This window comes from Diaporthe citri (genome assembly GCF_014595645.1).
Source record: "Diaporthe citri strain NFHF-8-4 chromosome Unknown scaffold_1, whole genome shotgun sequence".
Taxonomy (NCBI): domain Eukaryota; kingdom Fungi; phylum Ascomycota; class Sordariomycetes; order Diaporthales; family Diaporthaceae; genus Diaporthe; species Diaporthe citri.
Genome location: NW_025064846.1, coordinates 9418350 through 9429719, shown reverse-complemented (window position 1 = coordinate 9429719; position 11370 = coordinate 9418350). Strand labels below are relative to the sequence as shown.

The 11370-nt window shown below is 50.0% G+C and overlaps 4 protein-coding genes and 1 non-coding gene across 5 annotated transcripts; 1 reads left to right on the top strand and 4 right to left on the bottom strand.

Moving 5' to 3' along the window:
• Positions 1–53: 53 nt before the first annotated feature.
• INS49_002452 (uncharacterized protein) lies at positions 54–967 on the bottom strand (the record flags this gene model as incomplete). Its single annotated transcript, XM_043163264.1, has 2 exons — positions 54–415; positions 508–967. 2 exons carry the CDS (start codon positions 965–967, stop codon positions 54–56), a joined length of 822 nt encoding a protein of 273 aa, XP_043031770.1.
• Positions 968–2064: 1097 nt separating this feature from the next.
• On the bottom strand, positions 2065–3025 carry INS49_002451 (uncharacterized protein; the record flags this gene model as incomplete). Its single annotated transcript, XM_043163263.1, has 3 exons — positions 2065–2582; positions 2702–2847; positions 2952–3025. 3 exons carry the CDS (start codon positions 3023–3025, stop codon positions 2065–2067), a joined length of 738 nt encoding a protein of 245 aa, XP_043031769.1.
• Positions 3026–4050: 1025 nt separating this feature from the next.
• INS49_002450 lies at positions 4051–4118 on the bottom strand. Its single transcript has one exon. It is a non-coding gene; the product is annotated as a tRNA-Thr (tRNA).
• Positions 4119–4837: 719 nt separating this feature from the next.
• Positions 4838–5542, bottom strand: INS49_002449 (uncharacterized protein; the record flags this gene model as incomplete). Its single annotated transcript, XM_043163262.1, has 1 exon — positions 4838–5542. The coding sequence occupies one exon, from the start codon at positions 5540–5542 to the stop codon at positions 4838–4840; it is 705 nt and encodes a 234-aa protein (XP_043031768.1).
• A 3112-nt stretch (positions 5543–8654) lies between these two features.
• Positions 8655–10301, top strand: INS49_002448 (uncharacterized protein; the record flags this gene model as incomplete). The annotated part of the gene is made up of 5 exons (XM_043163261.1): positions 8655–8690; positions 9033–9087; positions 9167–9399; positions 9474–9891; positions 9925–10301. The coding sequence occupies 5 exons, from the start codon at positions 8655–8657 to the stop codon at positions 10299–10301; spliced, it is 1119 nt and encodes a 372-aa protein (XP_043031767.1).
• Positions 10302–11370: the final 1069 nt, after the last annotated feature.

The following is an 11370-nucleotide window of genomic DNA, read 5'->3' as shown; positions in this document are numbered from 1 at the left end:
CCAATAGGCATACTGGTGGTTATAATGCCTCAAGAGTTCATCATGGAAACCCCTTATCGGTCTTTAGATGCGCCGTCCAGCACAATGACCTCCGCCGCCGCCGAGCCAATGCTTTCGACATTGAATGTATCCCCAAGAACAGTGCCTTCAACAAAGGCACCATCTCCTTCGTTCAGTTCAGAATGTCCTTGGCCATTGACGTCAATTTTGACCCTCCCTTGGCCATTCTTTGCCATAGGGAGATGGACATAGACCTTTCGTGCCTCTGTCTTTGTGGCATTACCGCCGATGACCCATGAAAATTTGTGCTGCGGGTCGATAATGCCGGATGCAACGACTGAGTCGGCATGAATAGGAATGGTACCATCCTTGACCGGCACAGCCTCGCGCTCCTGTTGGGCAGTAGCCTGTCGGCCTACGCGGAGAGGAGTGATCAGAAGTAGAAACCTCTTCTTCTTCTCTTCTTCTTCATAGCTGAGGGTACTATATGGTATCTCAGGGGCAGACCGGTCTTCCATGGAACCACCCAGATTTGGAGCAAGTGGACAGTCTCCGAAGCATGTTCGTTCATTTCAGAGTGGTCGGTGCCCGTCCCCGCTGTTGTGAACTGTATATCTTTGCGCCGTATGCGGTAAAATCTGGTAGATCTGTCGCCCTCCTCCTCAGCATCCGCGGCTGCGAGCATCGAGTCTCGATGCGTAAGTTCGCCGCTCAGGACAAGAGTGAAGATCTCGAAATTTTCATGGTGGTGCGCTGGGAAACCCGACAGCGGTTGAACACGGTCCTCGCCTAGAGCTTTGAGGGAGCCAAAAGGCAAGTACGCTGAGGGCCTTGTGAAACTTTGGTAAGAACTTAGCCAACCAATTTCGGTGTGGTGTCTGGAATCGGAGGAGTGGAGAGTAATGTTGGCGCGGATGCTGGGGGAGACATTTGAGCGAAGATGCTGAATAATCTGCTGGTGGGCCATCTTGTATTAGAGACAGCTCGTAGGCGAGGTCAAGGTTCGCTCACTTCTATGACAAATTGACGGTCGAGTTTCTGAAAGTTTCTGAACATTTGGGAAAATTTCCTCGCTAGAGCTACTTCTGCGACTGGATCAAGTCGGTCGCCGCTTGAAGTCTTCGTTGACCATGAAATACTAATGTTCTAAAAGCTTTATATGGACATTCACATGAAGAAGAACCCAGCATTGGAGTGTTCTCGCGCGTTCTAATAGATCTCATCCGCCGGATTGTCCGAGGGGTGGAGGTTCAGCGCCGACGAATTCGTCACTTCCGCGCGGGTGCAGCGACAATTGCCAGCCTTGGGCAGCCTTGGGATTACGAGGAGACGGCATGGTCAACTGGAGCCGCGCAGGACTCCCGCGCGTTTAACGAAATAGGTTCAGCTCCTACACAGCTTGTTAATGATAGTCTTCAAACGGCTGCTTCATGCCCAACCATTCCATGCGCAACCCGGCAATCTAAGCAAGCGGCTGTTGCATTCACAGGGTTGGAGCAGCCGGGGCTCTATTGGGCCGTGTTGAGCCACGGTGGAGCTTAAGGTTTCGTTTTGACGATCTATAGATAAGAGACCCACGGCGCGATCGTTCTAAAGAGATACAACGGGACTGCGTTGGACGAAGACCGGCGTCCGGGTTTTCTGGGGTCAGAATGGGAATATTTCGAGGGAAAGTCTCAAAACATTGGTACTCGGGACTAGCAAGAATTTGAACCGCGTTTAGGGCTATCGGCGCTGTGGGAGAGGGGAGTGGATCTAAGGGCCTTTCAGTTAATGTAGTCTTTTCCGAATATACAGTCATATTGGTAGCATATATGGCTGAGAATTCGTATGACATGTTACAGACGTTGGTTCAGGACGACCTTGAACCGTGTTGAAGGAATGAAACATGGCCATTATGTTAAGTAGTTCAGTGTCTCGATACCAGAGGCCCTCTGGAGAGATTGAAACGCATAGTATCTATACAAGTCTCTGTCTTGTGCCCGACTACATTTCTAGTGTTGATGAGACGATAATACTAACACGAAAAAGTTTCAACGATGTTCCCCCGGAAGTAAGATGTCTTTACGCACTGGTCCCGCTGGTCCCGACGAAGACAACCAGCACCGCGGCATAGGCAGCTGTCCCGGACAACACATCAAAGGGTTTCTCCAAAAAGCGCGCGATACCCAGACCGAAGGCAAAAACACATACAGATGTCGTGACTAATGAGGTCACCAAGCCCGGGTGGAGGACCATGACCAGCATCGGCCCAATGAGAAATGCCCCTCCCAAGACCGCCATGCCCACTTTCTGGACATATTCTCCCTGCTCTAGCGTTCGGATCATTTCTGTCCTGGTATTCCAAAACCGCCTCACGTCATGTTCGTCAAAGAGCCCACCTAGTTCCTGGTCTTGCAGAGGTTTCAGGTGCTTTGTCATTCGAGTAACATGTTTCGTGTCCATCAACTCCAGCTCTGCGTCAAATATATCCTGGATCACCTCCCGCTGAAGCGCCCATTCTGTCGAAACAAAGAAAGGGTCGTTTTTTGGGTGCCGTCTTCGCAGTTCTGTCATGTACTCGAAGTCTCTGAGTGCCTCAGCTGAGAGCAATCCCTGTTAGAACATATGGACACGTTCCACTGAGAGGGAAGCCAGCGATGGATATGTAGAGGCGGATATCAGGAAAATGAAGGCGGAGGGGTGAGGGGTTTCACATTACCATATGTGTTAAAGTCACGAATGGATTCATCCAGGTCATAGTTCTCGATTTCATATCGCGCATTGAAAGCGTGAACCACCAACTTCCTCCTGAAGAGCTCCAAATTCAGCTGCTGTAGTTCTGATAAATGGATCGTGACCTGGTCGCTGTGTGACTTAATGAGACTCGTTTTATAGCCTCTCCGCGCCGTTTCGAGAAAACCTTTGCTCCGAACCAGGTCTGCAGTTGACAATATCTTTCTCGTGGTTACCTCTCTTTCTCGTGACCTGCTTCGTGAGTTGTAACGCCTCCGTGCCCCGTGAGCTGCTGCTGCTTCATCTCCATATCTTGCCCTCCTTCTCCGACTCAGACTGCGGAGTCGTTTGGCAGACACCTCTGTGCGCCGGGTGGTTGTGTAATCAGGATATGCATCCCTCTCTATGTCACCGGATGTCATCTCGCCTATCTTGCAAGCTGCTAGGACCACAGTCTCCAGAGGTGTCTTTGAGAACGAAATTAATGGATCAGGGACATCTTTCATGTTTGGTCAAAGAGAGGACTAATAAATGCATTCTCAGGGCGCTCTGAATTATGAGATTGGTAGCACAAGGCTAGGTAGTGACAGGTCATACTGGGTCTGAATAATCTGGTTGCTTATTTGCATATACCCTTGACCCGTTTTGTACACATCCAATCAATTGATTCCGTGCATGCATCAGCACATGGAGTTCAAGCTTCTTGTGACTGAATCATCCTGTCATTATACCGCTGAATTATGTTGCACAAAGTTGCTGTGTGTACTACAAGATTGTGGCGTTGGGCTTTTGAGCAAGTGTTATTATTCCCTCAGTTGGACTGCACCAGGCGTTGTATTCCCAAGACAACGATATAACATTAGGCTGATGATATCAATAGAGGCTACAGATGAGGTACAACAGGGTGTTCGTAGTTATACAGAGCAGTCTATTCCCAAGCAGACTTCACAACTGAATACTATAATTCCTTGCTGTGGAGAGCAGGAACAGGGCCAATGATTCCCTAATGTAACTATCCCTACTTAAATCTCCCCATGCCTTAAACATTTCAAGAGGTCTGCTTCCTATAACATTCCCAAAAATAAAAGACAATTAAACTAAGAAATAATCCTCCTTTTCATAGTTTTATAATGCTTATAACATTAAAGGGATTAATTAACAAAAGCAAAAATGTTAAAAGATTAAGTAAAATAAAAATAGTTAAGTTAATTAATATTATGTAGAAGAAAAACCATGTTATAAAAAGGAGGGCAGTAAGAAAAAAAGGATAAGTTTTTGAGATGCCCCCTACTTTATAGTTAGAAAATGTTGTTAAACATCCAAGACATTGGGAACACGAACCACACCGATTCGAACGATGGATCTTCGCATTACAAGTGCGACGCCTTACCACTTGGCCATAGGGGCAAATGGTTTGGTGTCAAAATTCTTTTAGCGACTTATTACGGACAAGATTTGACCTCATCCTGGAGAATGGCCGTCGCCCATTCAGGTGACTTCTGTCTATGATTCATTGCAATTGAAATCATTTTTCAATTTGCTGCCCATGACTGACTGGTGCTGATGATAACTAATTCCCAGAGGTCCATGTGTTATATCCGGCGTTAAAATTGATGTCTATCTTTCTGCCAGGGACTTGGATGCTTCGCAGGCTGATGCAGTCAGTGGCTGCTAGGACCAATGCTCGAATTTCTCGGCTTCATGGTCTTCGTGATACTGGCTGCATTGCTGAAATCTTTGCGGCAGGCAAATTTGGCGTCCTGCCGAGTATTGCTGTCCGTAGTGGCAGACCTGGCGGCACAGCCTCGAACTGAATTTGCCTTAGTCCCAGGGGATTGGTGTGCATGATGACGGCTCTTTATCGTACGATGACGAGAACGTCAACAGGGAGAACATGGGGGTTTATGCTCTCGAGGGGTAGCTGCTGTCAGACCGAGATACACTAAGTTGTCCAACGCCAAAACCGCCCAAACCACGAATATCAAACTGAGATCGAATCGCTGACTACTGGGGGGCGAAGTACAAGCCCAACTCAAAGATGAAATGTGATCCGGTCCAGTCCACCAGATGCATCATGTAAATCATGAGCAACCAAGGCACCGATACAAGAGCGTCACGTCTATCAGGCCGCAGCCTTCAGCCTCTGAACCTCTTCCCCCTCCAGGCTGACAACCTTGACGCCCTTGCTGGCCAGCCCCTCCCTGCACTTGTCCCATCCAGAGGCGTCGACAGCCCGCGTACCCTCCTGGACCACGTACGTGACGAAGCCCTCCTTGGCCGCGTCCGCAGCCGTGGCGCTCACGCAGTAGTCGAACGCCAGCCCGACGACGTACACATGCGTGACGCCCCTGTCCCTGAGCGTGCGCGCCAGGCCCGAGTCGCTCACCCGCGGGCTGTCAAACGGGTCGTAGAAGGCGCTGTACATCTCGACGCGGGCGTCGGTGCCCTTCTTGACCACGACGTCGACCCTGTCCGCCGCCAGCTCGGGCACCAGCTCCGCACCCTTGGTCCCCTGGACGCAGTGGACGGGCCACAGCCGCGTCTCGTAGCTCTCGGACGCGTCGTGAGGGTTGACGATGGTGGCGCTGTCGACGAACGGCTGCTTGGGCGGCCCATGATGGTTTGCCGCGAAGGAGATGTGGTCCGCCGGGTGCCAGTCCTGCGTCGCTATCCGGACGGCGAACGACGGCAGGGACAGCAGCTCGTTGACGGTCGGCGCGATGTCGCGGCCCTGCGGGATAGCGAGTGAGCCGGAGGGCGGGCAGAAGTCCTCCTGGAAGTCGACCACGATGAGTGCAGGAACAAACGGCGGCGACGAGGAAGCCATGGTCGCCGATACGGTAGCTGAAAGTTAAGCTGTTCTGGTCGGTCGATCGGCAATGCAAAGACCCTGTAATCCAAACCGAAGTGGGCTGTCCAGACGATGTGTGCTTTGCGTTTGCGATAGGTGACGTAGGCGGGGTCTTCGAAAGCTTTGGGGGTTTAGGACCTGCCGAACAGCTAACCCTGGCAACGCTAGATAGCCTGCTGCACCATCTTAGGGGAGTAACCCGGGCCTGATAACATAACGCCCATGAAGGTGTGTAGCTTAAGACCGCCGTCATGGTTTGGTGTGCCTAGGGAGTATGCAATGTGAAGCGTGTCTTAGTCAAACGCTGCTAGAAATAATGTTTCTTTGAGTTTACTTTTGGATTTGAGTGACTGCGGCAAATGCGTCTTTCGATTTTTAAAATCTGCCTTGTCGCCATCTTTTCAAACTCTCTTCATGTGCTACAGTATGGTTCAGTGGGACAAGTCATGTCTCTTATCTGGAACAACGTTGAATTCTTCCCGCAGCTGGCTGAATGTTTCGGCACTGAAAACGAGGACAAAGGCCAAATGCATGAGCCACAATACCGTGATGCCGTGACAAGGAACTCTCGTTCGGTTTGAAGCTGAGGCAGATCCCTGGATTAATGGGTCGTAGTGGGTATCATGAGATTTGTTGATCTGAGGACCACATCGATCGAGCCACAGCGGCCCCACCGTCACAGAGGATCGACCATTAGACTTCATACTGGTACCTGTGGCTCCAGTAGAAAGTGTACATATAGTCCAGTATCGTATCACACAGGTTGCTGTCCCACTTGAGCATCTTTGCTCGGGTCTCACAATCTGCACGATTCCTTATTGGGCCAGCATTGTTGGTGTGCGTCTGGGAATGGTAAAGAGGAAAATGGTGGACGTTGCAATTTCTAGTCGAGGCCCCATCGAATCATATATAAAACTGAGGGTTTGCCAATATATAGGAGCAAGACCCTCTACTCAGTACTACATGTCCCTAGGACTAGGTATTCTTCGTAGTGCCTAGGTACTGACATCCTCCCTCATTGCTGACTCGTAGCTGGCTGCGTGCAAAATCCCCGAGTCGATAAAGAACTCGCCCGTCGAGCCGGCCGGCTTTGGCTCTAATTGTAGTAATGTGGACGAGGCAATTCAAAAGCGACAGTGGCCGTGCCATGAAGGCTGACTCGGAGCATTCGTGTCCACATCGGCGTACCCAACATGCCTTGTTTCCCAACGTAACCCTACGTCGCAGATTGATGCTCTCATTCAGCTGAGCATCATCGTATGATTATCACATTGCAACACAAGAGCTCGTGATTTCTATTGGGCCGTGTTGTGGCCGTGTCAGTCTACCAATTTTCTCTGCACATGTCGAGCGCATGTCGAGCACTGGGGAGCGTGTCGAGTTGCAGTTGAAGGAAATTTGATATTCTGGAAGCATATTTGAGCCTCAACCGATCAGTTCCGAGACCAAACAATTATGTCACTCTTTTGCAGGACACAAACACCGTCCCAGAGCAGGGATTAAACCCAAAATTTGCCCGGATACCTCGATATTCATTCCCGCTCAGATTTGAGACAAAATACCACCGCAGCCCAGCTTCACGCAGGTATCGAACAACAAGGGTTCTTCCTTAATTTTTATTTGCAGCGAGCTCAACTATATCACACACATCACTGCTTGAAGCCTGGAGAGAGGGGCTTCCTGAGCCTTGCTAAGAAGTGCGGCAAGCTCGACAAGCGCATGTCAACCGGTGTTTGGGACGAAATTGAGAGTTGATCTGGTAGACAAGCAACTGGCGAGAAATTGAGTTCACCGACCCGCATGATCTCTGCAGATCGGCTTTGTGCCGCTGGGAGCTCCCGGCTCGGGGAGGATCGACAGCCAGCAGCATACAAGATAGGTTTCGCAGCGACGATGCACAGTCTCCCAGGAGAGCTGATAGAGGAAATTGTCCCCGACCAGATGCTTTCATTTTAACGTGAGGACGGCCTGTAAATTTGCACCCCGAGGCCGAGCTCAAAAGGATCAGCCTCACAGACTGCAACAGGTAGCATCCGACACGATGATCTTGTGAAGCTTAGATACGACGTCTGGTGGAGGCTGCCACAAGCGAACTGGAATGTGGCAACATTCAAATTCTCGTATCTCCTCTAGAGCTGACCGAGGGCTTGACCATGTGTCTATCAATCTTCCCATGTTTGGGCAATATAATGCCCTGCCGTCGCCTTCGACTGTTCCTACCGCTGCTGCTTCATCATTAGGTTCCTATCAATTGGTTTGAACAATCTCATAGTTACTCCTAGTTGTGACATTGTCATCACTGTCCCATCTACTTTCTGTCCAAATGAGTATGGGATCCAGGGAGACAGAGGTCCTCCGGCCAAGCTAGAGCCGTCTCGCATACAGGTTCATCTCCCTTTATTTGCAATACTGCAACGCCAGCTGCCGACTTGGCACCTCGGTATGCCTCGCGTTCGGACGACAACTCCACACCTACTGGCTCAGACGGAATCCGGGTTGGCGATTCATACACCTGCCGCACAGTGCTCTGTAGATTCCAGATGAGGCGGCCGATCAGATACCGGGATGCTCTGCCATCCGGTTTGTGGGCTGTATTAATAGGGGCCCGTCCGATGAAGTACCTCTCGGCCGCAGTGGTGGTGCGTCTGGCGGCTAATACCGGATGGCGCATGCCCATCTGACTCGCCCGTTCTCTGTGTCCCAGAAAGTGTTCTTTATTGTCGTAGTGGTGCCGGCTTGTACGGTAATCTTGCTGAGTGCAAAGATTTTGTCTTCATCACAATCATGAGGGCTTTGCGCTGGTGTCGAGACGTGATTCGCCAAGCAAGTGCCGTTGGTCACGTAGCAGCAACCCAAATCAAAGTTATGCAAGCCTCGAGAGTGGTCCTAAGCTTTTCCTCCACCCGATCGCAGGTGGGTCTATTCTGCCTTGAGCTTTGTCGCAAACAAGGTTACAGGACGGGCGAGCAGATCCGGCTGCTTGCTCCGCCCGCTCCGCAAAGGGGCTGCTGACACGGCGCATCCAAAAATGGCTTTACACCCCGGTGGTCAACGTGGAGGTGTGCAGAGACATAGTCACAGCGGCCCAATGGCGAGCTGCAAGATGGGCAACTTTGCTTTTCAAGTCAGAAATATCTTGGGGGCGACCCAGGGAAGCCTCTCGACTCTATTCTACGTCGAGCCAACACCACTTTAGCCCCCACGGCGACCCTTGAATAACTGCGTGAGCGGAACCGAACCTGGCAAAGGCCAAGATGTCTTCCACAACGACGCTGATATCGAATCCTTCGGAGAACACAGGTCGTGCTTTGATGGGAATCGCTGTGTTATTCACAAGCTTAGCGATAATCACCGTTGCGGCACGACTTTGGGTCAGAGCCACGATGGTTGGTAAAGTTGGATGGGACGTTAGTAGAAAACAAATGGCTGTACTATCCGGACATCTTTGCTGACGAGCTGGCAACAGGACTGGGTCATTTGTCTTACGGCAATGATCTCCATTGTGGGAATGGGTGAAGTCAGTGAGTGCGCTTTCTGCCCTGTATCTCCTCCTGCAATTCTACGGATGTACCAAACAAACATTTGCTAACAGAACACCAGTCGCACAAGTTCAACACGGGGCGGGACGACATAACGGCGATATTCCACCTCAAGACCTACCCATGGGGCTCATGCTCAATTACATGAGCCAGCTCACGTATTTGTACGGTATCTGCTTCTGCAAGCTTGCAGTCGGCGCGTCTCTGCTCCGTATAGCATCAACCAAGTTCTGGAAACACTTGGTTCTTGGTGTGATGATTTTTGTTTTCGCTTATACCACCGCCGGCTTTGTCGTGAGTAAAATTCCAGAGCTTTTCGGTTCACCCCTAGAACCTTGTCTCATACCGAGCAAGTCGTTCAACTACAGACCCTGACTTTCAGGCAGACCCTCCTGGTTCAATGCACCGACATTCGCATACTGTGGGATTATTCAACAAAGGCCACATGCTGGGCACCGAGTACTCTGTTGGCACTGTCCTATACAAACTTCTCTCTCAATATCATCACCGACTTGATTTTCGCTATTTTCATCCCGGTCCCGATGCTGTGGAACATCAATGTTACGCGCCGCACACGCATATCTCTTTTCGGTGTCCTCGGCCTCGGCTGTTTTGCCTGCGCCTGCGCCATTACACGCATTACATACCTAAGCACCTACGGAAAGTACGGCGACTGGCTTTGGGACTCTCAGTATCTGACCACGTGGAGTGTCCTTGAGATGAACGTCGGCATCATCGCGGCCAGTCTACCGAGTCTACGGCCGCTATTCAAGAAGTTCCTTGGCAGTACGTATGGAGCAGGAACTAATAAAGCGAAAGGTTATTACGCAGGGGGGTCGTTGGGCCGAAGCAAGAAGAATTGGCAGAGTCTGTCTGGAAGGAACACGGACAAGAGGAGCAGTGCATACGCGCGGCCGATGGGTATTGAGGAAGTGTTCGACGACTCGAGCAGCCAGAATGCCCTGCACGGGCCGAATGGGACCCCCATCTCCAAGGAATCTTTTGAGTTGGTTTCATATGCGCCGATTCGGGACTCCGTCAGAGTGAGCAGGAAACCGAGTGTGAAGACACATGTCGAGGCCAAGAGGAGTTTCGAAGACGATATCAGAACACCGACGGATGTACATTTCAAGGGAATTACGAAGACCACGAGTACGACGGTAACATATCAAATCCAGCAGGCGAGGTTCGCTTAACTCTGTAAAATTCAATTTTGGGAGTAACGGCGGTCGCGTGGTGTGTGGGATTCTACTTTGTGGCCAAGCGTTAAGCAAAAGCAATCAAGATAAAAGGTTACTGGTGCTGTTTGTTGAGCACAGAATTACGATTGTATATACTTTAGATGGCAATATCAAACAAGCTTTCATGAAACTCTGTTCAAGAAGAATCTCCGGCTCTATTGCTTTACTGGTTTTTTCTTTCCCAACTGGCCTTTGTCGGGTGCCGAACTTTCGCCCACCCAGAATAATTGGGCTCGATGTGTCATCCTGACGAGCCACGGCACTTACCGCTTACTTGTGACACGGATTTATTGCAAAATTTAAGCAGATAGGTTTCAAATTGGACATTGAATAAGGCCGGGTGGCATAAAATCCCTCCCAAGCAGCATTTTCTACTTCTCTGCTGGGCCCTCGAAGAGTTTTGACGATCAGGCTCCCAGAAAGCTGGTCGCGGGTTCTTAAACACTGACGATCAGGGAAGATAGCTTCTTCCTTTTTACTTTCGTCTAGCTTATGTTTAGGTTTTAAAATCTTTCGGGTTTCTCAATAAGCACACAGTTTTTTTTTTTTTTTTTTTTTTTTTTTTTTTTCTTTTCGCAAACTAGTTTGTCGGCTACTATATACGATACTTTCCTTCAAGTCAACAGTAAACATTCAGTCAAATTTTGAATGTTAAGGTGGTAAGCGCCAAAAGAAAGAAGGCTTATGCAATGATGAAAAGATCTCTAGATCCATTCAAAGTTTACATTAGTGACTTTGAAGGCGACGATGTGTTCCTTGCCCAATTGTTATCAAAATCATCTGATTTTTGCGCAGGGCAACTTTGCTGCTCTGAGATACTGACCTGAGGTCAATCAAACATGGGATGAAAATCCAAGACAGGCTTAGTTAGCAGCTTGTGATTTTATGCAGGTCAGGCTCTTGAACATTCAGGTTTTCAGCCTCGCAACACTGCAAAGCTGATTCAAAACCCCCTCTCACCTCCCCTTAACCACGCGCGTCAGCTCTCACAAACCCAACCCCAACTCTGTACCCTGCTGCAGGT